The sequence below is a fragment of the Stenella coeruleoalba genome (genome assembly GCF_951394435.1).
Source record: "Stenella coeruleoalba genome assembly, chromosome: 11".
NCBI classification, from domain to species: Eukaryota; Metazoa; Chordata; class Mammalia; order Artiodactyla; family Delphinidae; genus Stenella; species Stenella coeruleoalba.
Window position 1 is genome coordinate 98,874,359 of NC_137157.1, and position 21,144 is coordinate 98,895,502.

Below are 21,144 nucleotides of genomic sequence, written 5' to 3' on the forward strand. Positions count from 1 at the left end.
ATGGTAACTAGACTTACTGTGATCATTTTGAGGTGTAAATAGGTAATCATTATGTTGTACATCTGATACTAACATAATGTGTTATGTCAATTATACTTTGGGGGGAAAAACAGATTTGTGGGTTTTAGCGACAGTTCAGTATTAAATGTGGGATCAGAATCAGTGGCAATTTTTGAGACTTATTCAACTCAAAATTTGATAAAAGCATTCCTTTGTGAAAAATAATAATCTTACCCTACCCCTCTTTCCCTCTCTCTCCACCACCCTTCAAGTCCCAACAGTTCTGACCCAGGGGTAATGCAATAGCCTAACTGGTCTACCCTAACCTCTGGCACCCCCTGCAGGGGGACCTTTTTAAATTGCAAATCTGATCTTGACTCACACTCCTGCTTAAAATTTTTGAGTTTTGGGTAAGGACCAAACTCCTAGTGGTGGCTGAGGTCCTGTGGCTCTGGTTCCAGCTTCATCTCACACGCCCTCCAGTGCAGGTCTCTTAGCTCAAATCCCTCAGATATTCTTCAGCCTTTGTGCCGCCCACGCTTCCTCCTGCGGCTTGGCCCGGCACACCTCATTCCCTTGGCTTGGAGGGTCTCCCTCCCGTGTTTGCATAAAGGCCTCAGATCTCAGACGAAGCTTTAGTTCATCAGAAATGCCTTTCTCTTGGGAATTCCCTGGTGGCGCAGTGGTTCAGAATCCGTCTGCCAGTGCAGCGGACATGGGTTCGAGCCCTGGTCCAGGAAGAGCCCACATGCCGCGGAACAGCTATAAGCCCGTGTGCCACAACTACCGAGCCTGGCTCTAGAGACCGCAAGCCACTACTGCTGAGGCCATGCGCCTAGAGCCCGCGCTCCGCAAAAAGAGAAGCCACGGCAATGAGAAGCTCCCGCACCGAACCGGAGACTCCGTAGCCTTTGCTCGCCCCAGCTAGAGAAAATGCCCCAACGCAGCCAGATTAATGAAATGCCTCTCTCACCTACCATAAGGCAAGATCCCCTTATTTACTAAGCAATTCGCTGCGAATCTGCTCCCATCAGACCGTAAGAGCAGAAGAAAGACCCCGTCTTCCACTGCATCCCAGCGCGGCCCGGCACACGGTAGGTGCTCAACTAAACGTGTTAACTAAGTTAGTAGATAAAGTCCTTTACTACAAAGAAAAGACTGCGGGGGGCGGGAGGAGATCAAAACTCGAAGATGCAGGGTGGAGGCGGGGTTCACCGTGTGCGAATAATTTTTCAGGAGGGAACCTGAACGAGGTCGTAACTGCGCTCCAGGAGCCCTCAGGCCGCTCGGGGGCCCGCGGGCCCGCGACGGTCGCTGGTCGGAGGTCAACGGAGGACAGTGCCCCCAGCGAGGGGGGAAGAGCCCGGGGCGGCGGGCGCATCGCAGCCGGGCGGGGCGGCCCGGGGTCCCCACTGTCCCTGGGGTCCCCCGCGCCCCGCCGCCCTCCTGCGCTCTCCCCACGAGCCGCCCGCCTCGTCCGCCTCACCCGCCCGCCCGCCCGCCAGGCCCGCACGCCGCTCTGTCTGCCTCACCCGCCGCAGACCAGCCCGCCCGGCTCGCACGCTGCTCCGCCCGCCTCACCCGCCCAACGAGGCCGCCGTTCCGCCCGCCTCACCCGCCCGGCTGGGCTGCCTCGCCAGCCGTTCCGCCCGCCTCACCCGCCCGGCTGGGCTGCCTCGCCAGCCGTTCCGTCCGCCTCAATCGCCCGGTCGGGCTGTCTCACCTGCCCTTCCCGCCGCCGCCCCGCCCGCCTCAACAGCCAGGCAGGGCCCACCCGCCCGCCGCCGCCGCCGCCGCCGGCGGCGTCCCGGCTGAACGCGGAGACAGGGCCGGCGCTGATTGGCCACGCCCGTCACGTGACCTCAACGCTCCGCCGGCGCCAATTTCAAACAGCGGAACAAACTGAAAGCCTCAGAGCGGGACCCCACCCCCGGCCCCGGCCCCGGCCCGGGACCCCCCCCTCCCTCCCGGGATCCCGGGATTCCCCGCCCCGCAGCCGGGGTCGCTACCCGGCCTGCCGGTGGGAGCAGCGCGGAGCCGCCCGGAGCCGGCGTGTCCGGCGGTGCAAGCGAGGTGAGTGGGCGGCGTGCGAGAGGCCGGGGCCGGGAGTACGCGGAGAGCTGGCTCCGGACGGGGCTGGCGACGGTGCGCGGCGCTGCTGCATCCAGCCTCCCGGCCCTCCTCACCTCTCCCGCTGAGCGCCCCCGGCCTTCCCCCGGGAGGAGGGGCGGCCCGCTTGCTCTGGCAGACGGCGGCTGGGGTCCCTCTGAGCTTACTGCGCTGGGAGCCGAGGCCGACCTGCTCGCACACTCCCCTGAACCCCGTTGCTCTCACCTCTAGGCCTCCACTCCGCCCTTTCCCAGGACCCTCCTCCGGGTTCCGGAGACCCTCGCAGCCTAGCCCTGGTCTGGATGTGGGTGAGTCCCGGGAGCCGCTCCGGAAGTCTCCGGGCTAGAAAGTGTTGGCAGTGGTAGCAAGAGGCTGGTCAGAGTAGAAGGGAAAATTAAGCTTTAGACCAGGAAGTTATCTTTTGCGGGTGGGGAGCGACTACTAGTATCTACTGGTTGATGGGTGGAGGGAGGGAGGCCGGAAGAGATAGGAGGTGGAAGTAAAACTGAGATTTGAAGGTAGAGGAAACCTAGATATACAGGAAAAGGAGGCAGAGTGGAGAGGGTCTGTGGATTCTAAGCAGATGGCAAATGTCAGGCGAGTGTGACAGTCAGTTTTAGGGAGAAGGCAGATATCCTAAAAAAGGGACAGCACATTCCTCTGTCGCTCAGAGTACCTCTCACTAGAATTTCACAACTTTACACAATGGTAGAGTATTCCACAGATCTGTTAAAATCAAAAAACACAACTTTTAAAAGATAAAACAGTTTTCCTTAACACTACAAAACCACCTTAGCACACTGAAGATAGCACAGTCTGTTAGTCAGAAGACAGGGATAACAGTCTTGGTTCTGGAAGAGAAATTAAGCGATACAGTCACATGCTTAGAAAGTCAAAATATGAATAAGCTCATGCAAGTACTAAAATGTCACTATATAAATAGTTTGCAAACTGTAAAAGAAAAATGTATTTTTTTTTTAAGAAAGGCAAGGATAATAGCCTGTGAAATGATGTCACCCCTTAGCGTTACCCTGGGCCTTGAGTAGAGCAGTTTCCCCCTTATCTGAGGTCTTGTGAGCTGGAAGATGATTTCTTCAGTGGTGTGACAATAATGGTACAATCTGCCTTTTTCCTCTGATTTTGTGGGCTCAGATCCTTTAATTTATAAAGTAAGTTGGTATAAAAAATATGTGGTCTACGCTAGAATGGATTATGGGATCAGAGTCTTGTCAGGATGTCCTATTCCATCATTCCCGTCCCAATAGTCACTGCAAGGGATCTGTGTTACAGTAGGAAATAAGAGACATTTCCACATTTTTGTAGCTTCCCTATTTATTTCTGTAGCTAAACATTCTTTTTTGGCCACACCGCGTGCCATGTGGCATGTGGCATCTTAGTTCCCTGACCAGGGATTGAACCCTCACCCTCAGCAGTGAAAGCACCAAGTCCTAACCACTGGACCGCCAGGGAATTCCCAAAACATTCTTAAGCTCCTAGAGCTTTGACTATGTTGACCTACAGCCAACCTAATCCCACTTTCCCCCTTTGAATTTCTTCTGTTTGCTTCAGTTTTAACTTTTGTCAGTAGAACTCATCTCCTTATTGTCTGTGGTCTTTACAGAGCCCCAAGGAGTATTCACCTGGGCCTGTGGGCTTATGCTCCTGGTCATGTGATGAGGAAGACCCCTCCCTAACAGAACCTCCTTCTCAGCCTAATAAACCTCTGACCTCCTGCTGCCCCTTGTGCTTTCCAGGGTCCATGCTTGTCATTCTCAATGGAGAGTGAAAGCACAGATTCATAATGAAAACCAGCCCCCGTCGGCCATTGATTCTCAAAAGACGGAAGCTGCCCCTTCCTGTTCAGAATGCCCCAGGTGACACATCAGAAGAGGAGCCTAAGAGGCCCCCTGCCCAACAAGAGCCTGCTCAACCGCAGGCCTCCAAGGAGGTGGCCGAGTCCAACCCCTGCAAGTTTCCAGCCGGGATCAAGATGATTAACCACCCGACCATGCCCAACACGCAAGTGGTGGCCGTGCCCAAGAATGCCAACGTCCAGAGCATCATCACAGCGCTGACTGCCAAAGGAAAGGAGAGTGGCAGCAGTGGGCCCAATAAATTCATCCTCATCAGCTGCGGCGGAGCCCCCACTCGCCCTCCAGGACCCCAGCCTCAAGACCAAGCCAGCAATGATCCCAAGAGGACAGAAGTGATCACCGAGGCCCTGGGACCAAAGTCTGCATCCAAGGACGTGAATCTTCCTAGACCAGCTGGAGCCCTTCCCGGGCAGAGATGGGAGAACTGTGGTATGTGGTCTGTAAGGCAAAGGGCTGGGGAGCTAGCCTTCCCTCTCTGGTGGTGAGGACTGCAGTCCGCCACATTGACGCTTAGGACACACAGACGTCTGCCCGAACCGGGGGAAAGTCTTGCCTTTCTTCATCCTAAAACCTTGACCCGGATCCTTTGGGCACTGTCAAAGGGGTTGCAATGTAATTTAGCATTTCTACTCCCTTCTTTACATTGGAAAAGGATTTGTTTATCGTTTCTAGTTATCCCCTGCATTGACCACATAAGGAAATAGGAATCTTTCTCCATCTTAATGAAGGAGAAAGCATAAGGAGGAAAAGTGACTTTCCTTGTTGAGATGCTCAGTCATGCTTTTATAAGGTCGCCTTGACTGAGCTCTAAGGCTCAGTGTGGCTCAGACTGAAATGCAACTTGAACCATGCTCCTGAATTTCTCCCGACATCCTAATGGGGCGGAGTACCCGGGATGTGTTCCCTGTCCCTCAGGGCAGAGGTGATCCCTAACTGCCACCTTCACCGGGCCTGCTGGGCTCGGGATCAGGCAGCTAAGCGGCGTCTTGGGTTGTTTCCCCCGTAGCTGGCGGCGAGGCAGCCGGCTGCACGCTAGACAACAGCTTGACAAACATCCAGTGGCTTGGAAAGATGACCTCCGATGGGCTGGGCTCCTGCAGCATCAAGCAAGAGGCGGAGGAGAAGGAGAATCGTCACCTGGAGCGGAGTCAGGCTAAGGTGAGCTGTCCCGTCACTCACTAGGGCAGTCAGAGCTGGTGCAGGGAATTTCTAAGATGGGAAATCAAGCGGCCTGTGGAGTAGAATTTCCAAGTTCTGATATTAGCACTCACTTAGTGTGACTCTATATAATTTGGAGCTCCCTTTCTACCTGGGATCTTACCCCCCGCCCCCGCACCTCCCTCGCTCCTACCTGTGAAATTTCCTTGAGGGCAGACTCCTGTGGCTCGCTCTGTACCCCGTCAGCACGGGGTTTAGTACTGTGCCCTTAGGAGGTATTGAGTAAGTATTCAGGAAATAATGAAGAGGTGTCAGTTTGGAAAGCCACTTGAACTTTAAAGAGGTATCCCAACAGTATGAAAGGAATACAGCATTTTAAACAAGATTGTTTTATTAGAAGATAACTTAATAGCAAATAAAATGAGTTAGTTGTGAATTTTAAATACCTCTCCAGCAATCAAAATTGATTTGACCCATTTGTGTAGCCTGGGTTTGTTCTTCATGGTTGCCCTTTGTATATACCCTTTAATCCATCATTCAACAATATTTTTTTATCTTTTTATTTTTTCCTTAAATAATTTTTATTTTTTTAACATCTTTATTGGAGTACAGTTGCTTTACAATGATGTGTTAGTTTCTGCTTTATAACAAAGTGAATCAGCTATACATATACGTATATCCCCATATCTCCTCCTTCTTGCGTCTCCCTCCATCCCACCCTCCCTATTCCACCCCTCCAGGGGGTCACAAAGCACCGAGCTGATCTCCCTGTGCTATGTGGCTGCTTGCCACTAGCTATCTGTTTTACGTTTGGTAGTCTATATATGTCCACGCCACTCTCTCACTTCATCCCAGCTTCCCCTTCCCCCTCCCCGTGTCCTCAAGTCCATTCTCTACGTCTGCGTCTTTATTCCTGTCCTGCCCCTGGGTTCTTCAGAACCCTTTTTTTTTTTAGATTCCATATATATGTGTTAGCATACGGTATTTATTTTTCTCTTTCTGACTTACTTCACTCAACAGTTTTTAAAAGGGAGGATTTACGTGGATGTGTACATAGGTGAAAACTGAGCTGTTCACTTAGAACTTGTGTACTTTACAAAGTTATAGCTCAATTTTCTAAAACATGGATGATCAGATCTTTGCCTGCGACTTAGCCAGATGTGTGCCCTGCTGACATTTGTCTGTCCCATACCCTTGGGAATATTTCTCTTGTACAAACATTGAAAGGAGGTGGGTTTATTCACATCACATCAGGAGTAGAAATCAGACTAAGACCTAAGTCCCTCGACGCTCAGGTCTGAAAAATGGGTGTAGTTTTAACATACAGTTGATGCTTTAAGAGTCATAACATGTACCCAGACTTTCCTGAGAGGTTTCAACTGACAAAGACCGGACTTCTAATTATTATTGGGCAATATCTTCAAAAAAATGACTGACGACAGAGAAGTGGTTCTATGTTTGGAGACTGGATTAGATCACCTCTAAGATTCTCCCTAACTCTAAAATTTTATTCCATGGAATAGTGGTCTCAGGTGATTTGTTTCCAGTACAATTCTATGGGATAAAATGTTTCTCTAGGGGATGTTCTTTGGGGTGGGGTGGGGTGGGGCGGGCGAGGTCTTGTGAACTCTCCGTGTCATCGCCTTTTCTCTTTCCCTTTGGCTTCTCAGAACGCTCAGGTTGAGGGGCCCCTGGGAGCATCGGCAACCTGGCCGGATTCCGTGTCTGAGCGGCCACCCTACTCTTACATGGCCATGATACAGTTTGCCATCAACAGTACGGAGAGGAAGCGCATGACCCTGAAAGACATCTACACTTGGATCGAGGACCACTTCCCCTACTTCAAGCACATCGCCAAGCCAGGCTGGAAGGTACCGTGTCCTGTAACAGCCACAGTCAAGGTCAGTCCGGCCCAACAGTTTGTCTACACGGAAGGGCAGTGGTCTGTGTCAGGTGCAGAGGGAGCAGTTAAGTGCCAAGGATGCTAGAAACTTCAACAACCATATCTTTTGGATTGGGACTCGATCCTGCCGAATCCAGACAAAAGCATCACTAACAGCCCTGTAACCACGTCACCTGTCGCTACCCTGGGTTGATGGAGACTCCAGTACAGCACAGAGCCCACTTCTGTGCTACACTGAACAGCAGCTGGAGTGACTAAGTAGCTTTGTGAAAATATATTAATGAAAAAAAAAATCTGTAGGCCTCACGATCCAAAGATTCACCTTCTATAAAGTCACATTTCTTCTCCAGAAGGCGGGGATCTTTTCCTCCCGCGCACGGGAACACAGATGCCTGGGAGCCACAGCTCACACGGGGCTCAGAGCCGCAGCGTAGGTGCCCCAACAGGTGCTCTGTCCCAGGCCAGCGGGCTTTTGTATTTTTTTCCCCACAGCAGGACAGTTAACCTCACACTCACCTCAACTGAATTCCCCAGCAGCATAATTTTTCTTTTTTTTGGCCACGCCACGTGGCTTGTGGGATCTCAGTTCCCCGACCAGGGATTGAACCCGGGCCACAGTAGTGAAAGCCCAGAATCCTAACCACTAGGCCCCCAGGGAGCTCCCTGGCATCGTAATTTCTTCACTCGCCTCTCTGGCTACTGGTTGCCACCCACAGCCTCACTCCTGTTTCCCAGCCCCTGACAGCTGTCCAGGTCTCTGCTTTATCGCCCCCTCAGGAATGGCCCCAGTCTCTGTCCCTACTGGGCAGACGGGTTGATGGCTCCGGTTGCCAGCTCCGCCACGCGGAGTGTCACAGGAGCTGCCAATAGGCACGGTTACGAGGACACAAGGCCTGGGCCTGATTTCCTTGGGGGACGTCGGCGGCGGTGTTTGCAAAGCCAAAGTAGCTGATGAGTGGCATCCTCTACTTTCAGAACTCCATCCGCCACAACCTCTCCCTCCACGACATGTTTGTCCGCGAGACGTCAGCCAACGGCAAGGTCTCCTTCTGGACCATCCACCCCAGTGCCAATCGCTACTTGACGCTGGACCAGGTGTTTAAGGTAAGCATCCAAATAGGCCAGTGTTGGAGGTCATGAGATCCATCGCGAAAGGAAAGAAGTCCTCTTGGGACGAGCTCATCCGATCAGGGTAGAGTTAAAGGCCAGCCAGCCCGTAAGGGATGGTACACTTCTCTGCTAGACCAGGCCACAGAGAGGACTCTCTGATCCAAACACGGGACCTCCTGGGGCAGTGTTGCCCTGTGATAAGAACTGCCTGGAACACTTGTTAAAATACAGCCTCCTGGGCCCCTCTCTTGGGGCTTCTGACTCAGTAGGCCTGGGATGGGCCCAGGAATATGTGTTTTTAGCAAGAATCTCAGGTGATTCTTACAGAGGAAGTCTGGGAAACCTGGTTTTTAAAAAGCCCTTCTTTAGGCCGGAGAGCAGAAACGAAGCCCCCTGAATCTCTCATCAGAAGCGACTGCTTTGGAGTTTCAGAGCGCCCACAAGGGCGCCGCTAGCTGCCCTCGTCCTCCCGGGAGGGACCGTTGTTGAGGGTGGCCCTCGGCGTCCATCAGGAATAGGTTTACCCGGTCTGGTCAGCTTGACTGCACTGGTGGTAACTCCGTCTTGTTTCTCTCCCACGATGCCTGACCACCATCAGCCACTGGACCCAGGGTCTCCACAATCGCCCGAGCACTTGGAATCAGTAAGATTCTTTCCCTCCCGCTCGGGGCTCGGCCTTGCCTCCTTTCCACGCTCAGCATGGCTTCGGTGACAGGGACAAGACATTAGCAGGAAAGGGAGCCTGTGGCTGTGTGCCTGCCAGCCCTGAACGCAGGGCACCTGAGCTGCTGGGTGTTCAGGACACGTGACCTCCACCTCCTTCTGCTCCCGTGGGCTCATCACGGTGCCCCAAGCAGCGCGGCGCGTGGCAGGAGAACCCGCCATAGTCTCCCTGCAAGATGGTGACCACGGTGCATGGCACGGGCCTGGAGGGCGGCCGTCTTTGCTCTCACTTCTCTACCTGGCTTTTCTCTGCCCCTCATAGAGCTCCGTGCTTTGCATCCCGGGGGTGAGGACACCTGGATGAGGTGGTAGGACCGCCCACTGCCATGTGTCTGTGCCACCACCTGCCCAGGGCCAGGCGGTCGGTTCGCTCCATGCCCGGTACCGGAGCAGCTGGTGGGGTCGCCTGCCTCGTCCCCCTGCGTCTCTGACCTGGTCTCTTTCTCCCCCTCTCTGCCCCAAACAGCAGCAGAAACGACCCAACCCTGAGCTCCGCCGGAACGTGGCCATCAAAACCGAACTCCCCCTGGGCGCACGTTAGTATGGGGGAGCCTGGTCCCGGGGGGCGCACCTGTAGGGAGCAGACTCGGGGGTCCCAGCCCAGGGAAGGAGAGCAAAGATCCCGTAGCCTGGAAGGGGCCTGTCCCTGGGTCCTGCTCCTGACCCCTCCCGGTCCCCCCCAGGGCGGAAGATGAAGCCTCTGCTGCCGCGGGTCAGCTCGTACCTGGTGCCCATCCAGTTCCCAGTGAACCAGTCCCTGGTGCTGCAGCCCTCGGTCAAGGTGCCGTTGCCCCTGGCAGCCTCACTCATGAGCTCAGAGCTCGCCCGCCACAGCAAGCGAGTCCGCATCGCCCCCAAGGTCAGTGCCTCGGGTTCTCTCTGAGCAGAGAGTCCAGTCAATTAGAGATTCTGCCAAGTGTCCCTTGAGAAGCTTATACGTCTAGTTGGGACAAGGCACCGGCGCATAGGAAAGTGCAACAGCATCATAAGAGCTAACAAGGAACCTGCCGTAGGACGTAAGGGATGTTGGAGGGCCCACCCATGCCTGATGAGTTTACAAGAGCTCAGACAAGGGTGATTATAACAGATGGGCTGGGACGGTTCAGGAGGAGTTCACAGGGAAGGGGGTTTTACAAAGTAGATTTGGGCAGCAAGCAGGTGTGGAGACGGCCTTTATTTTTTCTTTTTTAAATTTTTATTTATTTATTTTTGGCTGCACCACGCAGCCTGAGGGATCTTAGCTCCCCGACCAGGGATCGAACCCTCACCCGCTGCACTGGAAGCTGGAAGCGCGAAGACTCAACCACTGGACCGCCAGGGAGGTCCCTGGAGAGGGCTTTGTAATGGGCATGCCCTGGAGGCCCCCAGTAACCATGGTCTAGTGATGGGCCAGTCTAGCTCTGGGTTTCTCAGCCTGCATACAGCTGACATTTAGGGCTGGATAATTCTTTGTTGGGGGTGGAGGGGTGCTGCCCTGTGCACTGAAGGGTGTTAGCAGCATCCCTAGTCTCTCCCCACTAGATGTCGGGGGCACCGCCTGGTGTGACAATTAAAATGTCTCCAGGTGTTGTCAGATGTCCCCTGGGGGGAGTTGCTCCTGGTTGAGCATCAGTGGTCTAGCCTCGAGGGCTGAGGACAGTGAGTGAGGACCGTGCCGTGATGCAGAGAAGGATTTGCGAGCAGGAGCTGGCCTGTAACAAGTACAGGAAGGGCCCCTGTGCTCCTTTCTCTGAGATGGAAGTAGCGGGGGCTCCAGATAAAGAGCCTTGGGTTTGCTCTTGTTTTTTGTTTTCGTTTTGTTCTGTTGTTTTTGGTTTTTTGGTTTTGGGGTTTTTTTGGCCGTACCACACAGCATGCGGGATCTTAGTTGCCGGACCAGGGATCAGACGCCTGCCCCCTGCAGCGGAAGCATGGAGCCTTAACCACTAGACCGCCAGGGAAGTCCCTGTTTTTGCTTTTGTTTTTTTAATTTAAAAAATATCATTTTAGGGCTTCCTTGGTGGCGCAGTGGTTGAGAGTCCGCCTGCCGATGCAGGGGACACGGGCTCGTGCCCCGGTCCGGGAAGATCCCACATGCCGCGGAGCGGCTGGGCCCGTGAGCCATGGCCACTGAGCCTGCGCGTCTGGAGCCTGTGCTCCGCACCAGGAGAGGCCACAACAGTGAGAGGCCCGCATAACGCAAAAAATATATATATGTATCATTTTAATATACATAAAAGTATACCTACGAGCATAGATAATTTTACATAAATGCATTCCTGTGGTTGTAGCATGTACACTGTTTTCGTTTCAATGCAGTCTTTTCCATCTCCTTTTCTTCTTTTTGCTTCCCCTCGCCTCACCTTCACCCATGTCGCCCCTGCTCCCCGTGATAAGCCATGTTGACAGTTTAACATGCTTTCTCCCACTTGTTCATGCTCTTAGTATACTCTGCATACACCGATCGCCACAGCCATGTTATACACGCACACACCACACACAGCGTTGAAAATGGGATCGTATTACACTTTTTTTTTTTTTAATTTATTTTTGGCTGTGTTGTCTTTGCTGCTGTGTGCAGGCTTTCTCTAGTTGCGGCGAACGGCGGCTACTCTTCGTTGTGGTGCGCGGGCTTCTCATTGCAGTGGCTTCTCTTGTTGCAGAGCACGGGCTCTAGGCGCGCGGGCTTCAGTAGTTGTGGCTCACGGGCTCTAGAGCTCAGACTCAGTAGTTGTGGCGCACAGGCTTAGTTGCTCCGCGGCACGTGGGATCTTCCCGGACCAGGGCTCGAACCTGTATCCCCTGCATTGTCAGGCGGATTCTTAACCACTATGCCACCAGGGAGGCCCTACACACACTTTCTGCCCCAGGGAAATTCTCCCAAGTCACTTGGCATCACTTTAATTTATTGTTTTTTGTTTTTTACTTTTTTGAGGGGTTTTTTTGTTTTTTAATTTTATTTTTTGGCCGTGGCAGGCAGCATGTGGGATCTCAGTTCCCCAACCAGGGATAGAACCCGTGCCCCCTGCAGTGGAAGCGCAGAGTCTCAACCACTGGACCACCAGGGAACTCCCTAATGCATTTTTTTAAAATTTATTTATTTTATTTATTTATTTTTGGCTGCATTGGGTCTTTGTTGCTGCACGCGGGCTTTCTCTAGTTGCGGCGAGCAGGGGCTACTCTTCGTTGCGGTGCGTGGGCTTCTCACAGTGGTGGCTTCTCTTGTTGCGGAGCTCGGGCTCTAGGTGCGTGGGCTTCAGTAGTTGTAGTACACCGGCTCAGTAGTTGTGGCTTGCAGGCTCTAGAGCACAGGCTCAGTAGTTGTGGCGCATGGACTTAGTTGTTCCGCGGCATGTGGGATCTTCCCGGACCAGGGCTTGAACCCGCGTCCCCTGCACTGTCAGGCGGATTCTTAACCACTGCACCACCAGGGAAGCCCTGCATTGTTTTTTAATGGCTACATAATATTCCATGGTGTGGCTCTGCTGTACGTTTTCCAACCATTCCGCTTTCACGGGCACATTATGTTTCTAGGTCTTTTTGCCCTATGGCGAACATTGCAATAAATATCTTTGCAAGTATCTTTCTTACTAGTGTTTTTATTTCTGTGGGAGAACCAGACATGAGATTGCTGAGTGAACAGTTATTTTAAAGTTTATTAAATATTGCAAGATTGGCTTCCAGAAAAATCTGTGATAATTCACACATCCACCAACAAGACCTATGTTTGCCAGCCATGGGTGTTATCAGTCTTTTTAATATTTGCCCCTCTGTGGTGTATGAAGGACAGCTCCTTGTTTCATTCTATCATCCTTTGCTTATCGGTAAGTCAGCACCTGCTCACTGCGTTTGGTCACTGGGAATTTTTCACTGTGAGACGATTATTTATGGACATGGCCCATCTTCCTATAGGGTTTTGCTAATAATTTGTGATTTCTTTGTTATTAAAATATTAACCTGTCTTTTAAGATTTTTTTTTTTTTTCTGTACGTGGCCTCTCACTGTTGTGGCCTCTCCCGTTGCGGAGCACAGGCTCCGGACGTGCAGGCTCAGCGGCCATGGCTCACGGGCCCAGCCGCTCCGCGGCATGTGGGATTCTCCCGGACCGGGGCACGAACCCACGTCCCCTGCATCGGCAGGCGGACTCTCAACCACTGTGCCATCAGGGAAGCCCAGGAAACGCTCTGTCTTTTACCCCCAGAATTGAACTACCACCTTCATCATCTAGTCTCATGTCTAATAGTCTTGAAGACTTTAGAAAGACAAAAGAGGATGAGTACCCGCATGTCACTTGTCTTAGTCATGTACTTGTGTCCCACCCGCTGCCTGGTTGAATCTCCAGACCTGGCTTTCACCTTAACCTGCTTCCCTTCCAGGTGCTGCTCGCGGACGAGGGCGTCGCCCCTCTGCCCACGGCAGGACCAGTGAAAGAGGAGAAGCTCCTCCTTGGAGAAGGGCTGTCTCCTCTGCTTCCAGTCCAGTCCATCAAGGAGGAAGAAGTGCAGCCTGGGGAGGAAACGCCACACTTAGGGAGACCCATCAAAGTCGAGAGCCCGCCCCTGGAAGAGTGGCCCTCGCCCTGCCCATCTGTCAAGGAGGAATCGTCCCCCTCCTGGGAGGATTCGTCCCACTCCCCCATCCCCAGGCCCAAGAAGTCCTACAGCGGGCCCAAGTCCCCAGCCCGCTGCGTCTCTGACCTGCTTGTCATCAAACGCAGGGAGAGGAGGGAGATGAGCCGGTCTCGAAGGAAACAGCACCTCCTGCCCCCCTGTCTGGACGAGCCGGAGCTGCTCTTCTCCGAGGGCCCCGGGACTTCCCGTCGAGCCACAGCAGGGTCCTCGCAGCCTGCCTCCCAGCTTGGCTCCTCCCAGGAGGAGGGCGGGCCTTTCAAGACACCCATCAAGGAGATGCTGCCCATCTCCTCCACCCCGAGCAAATCTGCCCTCCCCGTGACCCCCGAATCCTGGAGGCTCACACCCCCGGCCAAAGTTGGGGGGCTCGATTTCAGCCCCGTACGAACCCCCCAGGGTGCCTTTGGGCCCCTGCCGGACTCGCTGGAGCTGGCGGATCTCAGCGCCACCCCGCTGAAAAGCGTCCCCCTCTTTGACTCCCCCCGAGAGCTCCTCAATTCCGAGCCCTTTGACATCACTGCTGACCCCTTCAGCGGCTGTCCCTCCTCAGATATGGAGGTCCCCAAGCCAGGCTCCTCCGAGCCGCAGGTTGCCGGCCTCTCGGCCAACCGTTCTCTAACAGAAGGCTTGGTCCTGGACACGATGAATGACAGCCTCAGCAAGATACTGCTGGACATCAGCTTCCCCGGCCTGGAGGAGGACCTGCTGGGCTCCGACGACGTCGGCTGGGCTCAGTTCATCCCCGAGCTGCGGTAGAGACAGGACCGCACCGCTCAAGCCGGCGGCTCTCCGGGCGCTCTGCGCCAGGACAGCAGGCGGGGGCCGTCTGCTCCTCCAGCCCACCTGGCCTGGTGACGCCAAGGCAGGCGTCACGCCAGAGCCGCCACTGGGCCTTCTGCAAGCCGCGAGGTCCTGGTGACCAGTCTCCGTGCCACCCACTCCCCAAGAGAATCTGATTCCTCCCTCCCTACTAGGAGCTGCGGGTGGGAACAGCAAAAACAAGGGTGAAAAGAGATGAGGAGCCCCCCCCCCGCCCCCGACTGTTTGTGCCTGTGCCCAGCCACCCCCCACCTTCCCTGCTGCGGGCAGGGTGGCCCTTGTAAATGGTGTATATGTTCCTAATTATCCTCTAATTATAAACGTAAACCTATCTCCTTAGATCATTATCTAGAGACTGCCAGAAGGGGGTCACAATAACCAGGAGGTTCAGTTCGCTTCTGTTACTTGCTTTTGGTTCCTGCAGTAGGAAGGGCTGCAGTGCACAGTTCCTCCCAGGTCCCTCCCTCAAGGGTTCCTCACTGTAGGTGCCCCGATACGCGAGTCAGCCTGCCAGGATCCCTCCTACTGCCACTGCCTCCCACCTGCCCACGTTTCCAAGTCAGCTTTCCTGCAAAAAGAAATCCTGGTGAAAGGGTCTCTTATTATGGGTCAAGAGTGGGGCGGGGGCAGGGAGGCACCTGGAGCAGAGTGGGTGCCCAGATGTGCCCGAGAGACGTTTCTCTGATAAGGTCCCTGATCATGCCAGAGAGACGAGTTAGGAGGCGGAGGCCGGCTGGCCTGTCTGCCTGCCTGTCTGCGCTGGTGCCGCAGCTTTGCAGAGAACCCAGCTTTGCAGAGAGCCGCCCTGGGCCCCAGCTGACCGCGTGCACAGCCCCCAGCTCCAAAACACTACTGTAACTACCTACTCAATAAAGCCCAGGGGCACATGCTGGTCTGTGGCGCGCTGGTGTCTGGTCCCTACGGTGTGAGGGGGTTGGGAAGGAAAGTGGGTGACGATGAAAATGGTTGTGACAGGGAGATGCAAGGCTTGAAGCCAACACGGAGCCCTGGAAGGAGAGTGCAAAGGGCTGTGGCCCGGTCACCTCCCTCCTCCGCCCTGGCACGTCCTCCCAGCTCAGCAGTCAATTGGCAGTTTTCCCAGTGCCGGGCCTGCACAGCCAGCCTCTTTGGGGGACCTCTGAACCTGCTGGGTCACTTAGGCCTTCCAGGGCTCCCTGAAGAAAGGCCTACCCAGGGGCACGCGCCCACCAACATTAGGGAAGGATGGGCCCAGTTACAGGCGCCTCATGACCACCTCCACCCCCAACCGGAGGCCTGGGAGCCAGCCCGCCCTGCTTTTCTGCCTCCCACCTCGAAGCAGCTCCTGTTACGAGCCCTATTCCCCACCTGCCTCACCTGAAAGGCAGCCAGGGCCCGAGGGACTGGTGAGCCCTCCCAGGGAGAGGTAAGGGCCTCCTCCCTGCGTCTCCACCCAGGAAGCATCACCATAGCAACCCCAGCAGCAAACAATGCTGGCAAGAAGGTCTTCCCTACAAAGCTGCCCCTCCTGCAGGGAAGCCCAGGAAAATGGCCAGCAACCGGCAGAAATCGCCCAGGGGGCAGCGTGACCCGCCCGCATCAGAGAACCTTTCCTGAAGGCGGTGGGCGGGGCCGCATCTCTGCAGCTGCCTTTCTGTACCACACTGGGTGAGGGGCTGTCCCCAGCCCCACCCCCCGCCTGCCCCCTGCCCGCCCTGGGGTGGGCCATGCTTTCTCCCCTCCGGGTCCGTGAACCCTTGTCCTATGACCCTGTGAACACGGAGCTCAGGGCAGAGGAGAGGAAATGTCTGGTTATGACATCCAGACCCACCCCTGCGGTGTGCGTGTAGACATGACTAAGGGGACTGGGCCCAAGCAACAGGTGAGTTTTGGGGATCAGAAAAGTCCTAGCGGCTTCCCTGGTGGCGCAGTGGTTGGGAGTCCGCCTGCCGATGCAGGGGACACGGGTTCGTGCCCCGGTCCGGGAAGATCCCACGTGCCGCGGAGCGGCTGGGCCCGTGAGCCATGGCCGCTGAGCCTGCGCGTCTGGAGCCTGTGCTCCGCAATGGGAGAGGCCACAACAGTGGGAGGCCCGCGTACCACAAAAAAAAAAAAAAAAACAAGAAAGGAAAAGAAAAGTCCTAGTGGGACGCAGAGGCATTTGGAGGAGCCTGGTGTCCTGAGTGGCACAGACTCAGTGCCGGCTCTGCTGCCCTCACTCTGTGCCGTGGGCAAGTTATTTACCCTCACGTGCCTTGCTTCTTGCATCTTTGAGATGCAACAAGAACACTTACTCGCAAGGTGTGAGGGTTAAATGAGATGAGGATAAGTATTTCGCAAAGTGTCAAGTATATATCTGCCACTGTTTATTTCACGGGGGGTGGAGGGGCGCCAGAAAGGAAAGGAACCCACATCTGGATGCTTCCTACACGAGGGGGATGCACCAATGACAGAGCAGCGGGGGACGGGAGGGGCGGGGCAGAAAAGCTCCAGCCCCATTCCCTGGAGAATGGTTTCCCTTCTGCACTCTGCTTGGAAGGGGCGTTTTCCCTCACACTACCTCAGGTCCAGTGTGCCTGGAGAGGAGCGCCAGACCCCAGGCAGGAACGGGGGCCCCAGGATGGGGGGATGGTGAAGGCAGAGTGAGGAAAGAGAAAATGTCAGCTGAGGAAAGAGCCTGGGAAAACACAACCTGATAGATGGACAGAGGACAGTCTATGAGGATGCGTGCAAATCATACCAAGCGGCCACGCGCTCTAGGCAAGAACCGAGAAAACGTCCCGTCCTGTCCCAACCCCCCTGCCCCTGGCCACCCGGTCCCGATGAGAATCTGGGTCTGGAGACCGCGGGCAGCTTGTCCGCTCCAGCCGAGGAGAGGCAGAGGGCTCCCAGGCTCCCTTGTCTCTCCCTAGATGGTCCACGCCCATGAGACCCTCCCGACGCCCCACACGTGGGCTCAACGCGAGTTCGTCCTCCCCAGGGAGTCCTCAGAGCTGCCCGGCCTCACCTGGCAAGCCTACCACCAGCTGGCCCTGAAGCTGCCACCCTGCGTGGAAATGAAGGCCAAGGTGCGTCATCGACTGGCCTGCCCCGGAAGGATGCGGCCCAGCACACCTGGGGCTTCCACACGTGGCTGCATGTGGGACGTCTGCCGGCCACCTTCCCCGCCAGGCCTGACAGGCCCTATGACAGCAACGTCTGGCACTGGTTGACGGATTCCAGGGCCCACCGCCACCCCCGGCAGAGCCCCCGGTGCCCCCTCCGTCCTGGATGGGTCAAAACAGCTTTCTGACCTTCATCTCCTGTGCTCCTCTCTTTCTGGACGCACAGAGGAGGCAGCAGGTGATTCTCAGGACAGTGAAGGAGCTGAGAGAGGTGGGGAAGCTCACGCTGAGGAGTGAGGTCAGGGCACCCCTGCTCGATGCCAACGGCAATGTCCTGCACCCGAAGAACTTCAAGAAGTAAGAGGAGCTCCCTCCTCGGGGAGCCCACCCAACCCACCCGTGCCCAGGGGACCCCTCCCTCTTTCCGATTCCTGTTTCTGACGTCTTACCGTCCCTCCTCTGGTCACCTGAAAACTCAACTCTGTCCAAACGTAGCTGGAGGGACCGGGTAGAGGCCAGGGAATGACAGCCAGGGGCGGGGCTTGATTACTTAACGAAAATGTAGGGGAGACAGCTGTGTATTGATACGTGATGCCTGCCAGGCCCCAGGGATACAGAGAAATGTCATTCAGTCCCTGCCCTCAAGGAGCTTCTGAAAGGCGGCTACCAACACACGTGCATGGAAAGACAGCTCTCAACACCAGCCCACGTGTGCCAAGTACCCAAAGCGTGAGACAGACAACGGGTGTTGTGAGGACGTCAATTATTAATAGAAAGAGCCGAGAGCCCGAGGCAGAAGCTTGGATTAAACTCCAGACTGTGTCACTTTGGCAAATGGCTTAGTTCTTCCAGACTCAGTTCCACGGTTGCTGAAAGATGGGTGGGGAAGGGGGGAGTGGTGAGTGCCATGCCCACCTCACTGCGTGAAGATAAAGTGGGTGAACGGGCACATTAAGTCACCATAGCAAACACAGACGTTATTACAGAAATTCAGAAGGGGGGGGTGTCGTCTGGAGCACCGCCCCAGGAAGGCTTCGTGAGGCGGGCTAGAGGGGTAGAGGCTGGGAGGGGAGGAAGGCTTCGGAAGCGTCGAGAGGAGGGGTGGCTGGTGTGAGCAGAGGCAGGAGTGTGGAGGGACTGTCCCTCCCTGCCCATCGTGGGCATGCACGGGGCATCTCCACTCCGCTGCCCTCTAGGCTCTGGGCATGGGTGGCAGGAAACAGGGAGAGGAATGCAAAGCGTGTCTCAAACTCCAATCCCATTGACAGAAGCCCCAAGGGACTGGAGTGGGAGGCTGCGGAGGTGTTTAATCTTTAAAAGAAAAAGCCAACAGTTGGTGATTTTGAGAGACGATTACTAGGACCTCGACTTCTCTCTGCTGTCTCGCAACGCTGACCACTGACGGCTACTCCGTACTAACTCTGGACACACGGACGTGGGGAAGACTCAGATCGCTGCTCAAACACCTCACAGCCAAATGGTTCTAATCACTTTACTATATTACTTAATCCTCCCACTACTCCCTGAATAGAAACTACTATTATCAACCCCCTTTTACAGATGGGGCATCTGAAACACAGAGAGGTCAAGTATCTTGCCCAAGTTTGCACAGCCAGTAAGAGCAGAGCTGGGATTTGAACCCAGAGAGCACAGCTCCAGGGCTTCATTCTTTTATTCTTTTTTTTTTTTTGCCGTACGCGGGCCTCTCACTGCTGTGACCTCTCCCGTTGCGGAGCACAGGCTCCGGACACGCAGGCTCAGCGGCCATGGCTCACGGGCCCAGCTGCTCCGCGGCATGTGGGATCTTCCCGGACCGGGGCACGAATCCGTGTCCCCTGCATCGGCAGGCGGACTCCCAACCACTGTGCCACCAGGGATCCAGGGCTTCATTCTTAACCACCACGCTCCACCTCCCCTCCTGTCGGACCCAGGAATCAGACAAGTTCACAGCCAACATAATGCTCTATAAAGGTAGCAGGAGAGAAATACAGTAGCATCCACAGAGAGCTCGGCCCAGTGCTCTGTGCACAGGGAATGTGTGTGTATGCTGGCAGAAGCGGCCAGGCCCTGGGAGTCGAACAGAACTAGGCTGGAATCTACCATCGCAAACTTGCGACACAACGTCAACATTCTTAAATTCCTTGAGCTTCACTTTCCCCAGGTGTGTATTGGAGATGTACCTGGTACCTTTCGGGGTATGGCGTCTGGCAGGGAGAAGGGGCTCAATAAATCATCTCTGTGTGAGAAGGGTCCTGGTTTCGCTGGCTTGCTGCTGTAGCCCGCCCCTGGAGCAGGAATAAAGGAGGAGGTGGCATTGGAGCTGCACCTTGAAGGGCATGTGAAGTCCACCAGGTGGCAGCAAGAGAGAGTGAGAGGGGAGGCCCGCCCAGTCTTGTGGCCCCTGCGGAGCAGCTCTGGAGGGGCTTCAGATGAACCCCGTCTAGGAGATGAAACAGCACATTCTGAGCAAGAGGACCACACAAGGCTTCCAGACGCCCATGATCATGGGGAAGCAGGACATTTACCTGCAAACCCTGCCTCCCTCCAGTCCGACAGTATGTTAGAATCACCGGGCCCACTTCAGAAAAATGTTGAGGTTTGAGCCCCACCCGGGAGAGTCTAACTTGCTTGGCCTGGGGGAGAGTCCAGGCACCGGTGTTTCTAAAAAGCTCCCCAGGGTGATTCTAACAGGCAGTCAAACCTGCGAACCTCTGATCAGCAAACGGGAGGATACCTGCTGGGCCAGGGCAAAGCACGTTGAACGATCTGCCAATATTCAACCCTGTTGTATTGAACCAAATACCGCAGGTCTGCAGAAGAGTGAGCCATGAGACCGGTGTCGCAGGGCAGCAGGGCAGAGTGGGAAGGGCTCCTGGACTGCGTTTGTGGAGAAGGTGGAGCTTGGAGGACAACTGGAATCTGGACGACCCCCTTACAGGCTACGTGTCCGAAGGATGGAAGATTGACCCACCAGATAACATGATTTCACCAGCCTAACGCCAAAACGCACACACAGGGTGCAGGCCATTGGGCACAGGTCAGTATCCAGGTGGGGAGAGAGCTAGAAGGGGCCTCCACAGTCTGATGGCTGACAGCTGGCGGAAGGCAGCATCTCCTCCTCTTCTGCCCCCTCCATCATGCCCAGGTCTCTCCTTTGACCTCTGTCCTCTCCACACCCCTTCCCCCCCACAGGTACCGGCACATCTCAGCTGGTGGAAGGTGTGAGCCTGGAGGCCTCCAGCTCATGCCCAACCCACTTCCCAGTGATTTCGCCAGGAGCTGGCCCTGCCCAAACCCGCTGCCTCATTACCGGGAGAAGACGGTCAAGTTGGCCTTGCTGCCCAGGGCGCCTCTGAGTCAGGACCTGGTGAGGAGTCACCAGACCCTGCTAGTGGACCGGGTGGTCTTGCCCCTCCATTATCTCTCCAGGGCCCATCCTGGCAAAACCTTAGCGAGAAGGAGAAAACCTGGACACATCTAGAAGAGTCTCCAGATGGGTGGAGACTGCAGTGGGCATACAGACCCCCAAGCCCTTGTGTTCTCAACCAATGTACCTTCAGCAAGAAGGCTTGGGTGGCTGAAGGGTGCAGGCTTCTGCAGAACCGAGCCCCTGCACCATCCTCCCAACTTCATCTGTACCCTAGGCTCCTGAAGATTCTACTGAAATTCTAATTTGTTCTGTCACCCTCAGAGGACCCCTCGCGGCAGGTAGGAGCACGGGTGTGGTGGGGAGAGCAGAGGGGGATCCAGTTCCT

The 21,144-nt window shown here is 55.2% G+C and overlaps 2 protein-coding genes across 2 annotated transcripts; both read left to right on the forward strand.

Moving 5' to 3' along the window:
• Positions 1-1,976: 1,976 nt before the first annotated feature.
• FOXM1 (forkhead box M1) lies at positions 1,977-14,448 on the forward strand. The gene is made up of 10 exons (XM_079935966.1): positions 1,977-2,073; positions 2,341-2,417; positions 3,864-4,412; positions 4,990-5,141; positions 6,812-7,012; positions 8,020-8,148; positions 8,753-8,797; positions 9,344-9,413; positions 9,561-9,736; positions 13,233-14,448. The coding sequence occupies exons 3-10, from the start codon at positions 3,911-3,913 to the stop codon at positions 14,241-14,243; spliced, it is 2,286 nt and encodes a 761-aa protein (XP_079792092.1). The 5' UTR covers positions 1,977-2,073; positions 2,341-2,417; positions 3,864-3,910; the 3' UTR covers positions 14,244-14,448.
• A 1,105-nt stretch (positions 14,449-15,553) lies between these two features.
• Positions 15,554-20,870, forward strand: TEX52 (testis expressed 52; the record flags this gene model as incomplete). The annotated part of the gene is given in 6 exon segments (XM_079937528.1): positions 15,554-15,711; positions 15,889-15,904; positions 17,198-17,369; positions 17,372-17,515; positions 17,518-17,746; positions 20,582-20,870. Coding segments are annotated over 6 exon segments (1,008 nt in total).
• Positions 20,871-21,144: the final 274 nt, after the last annotated feature.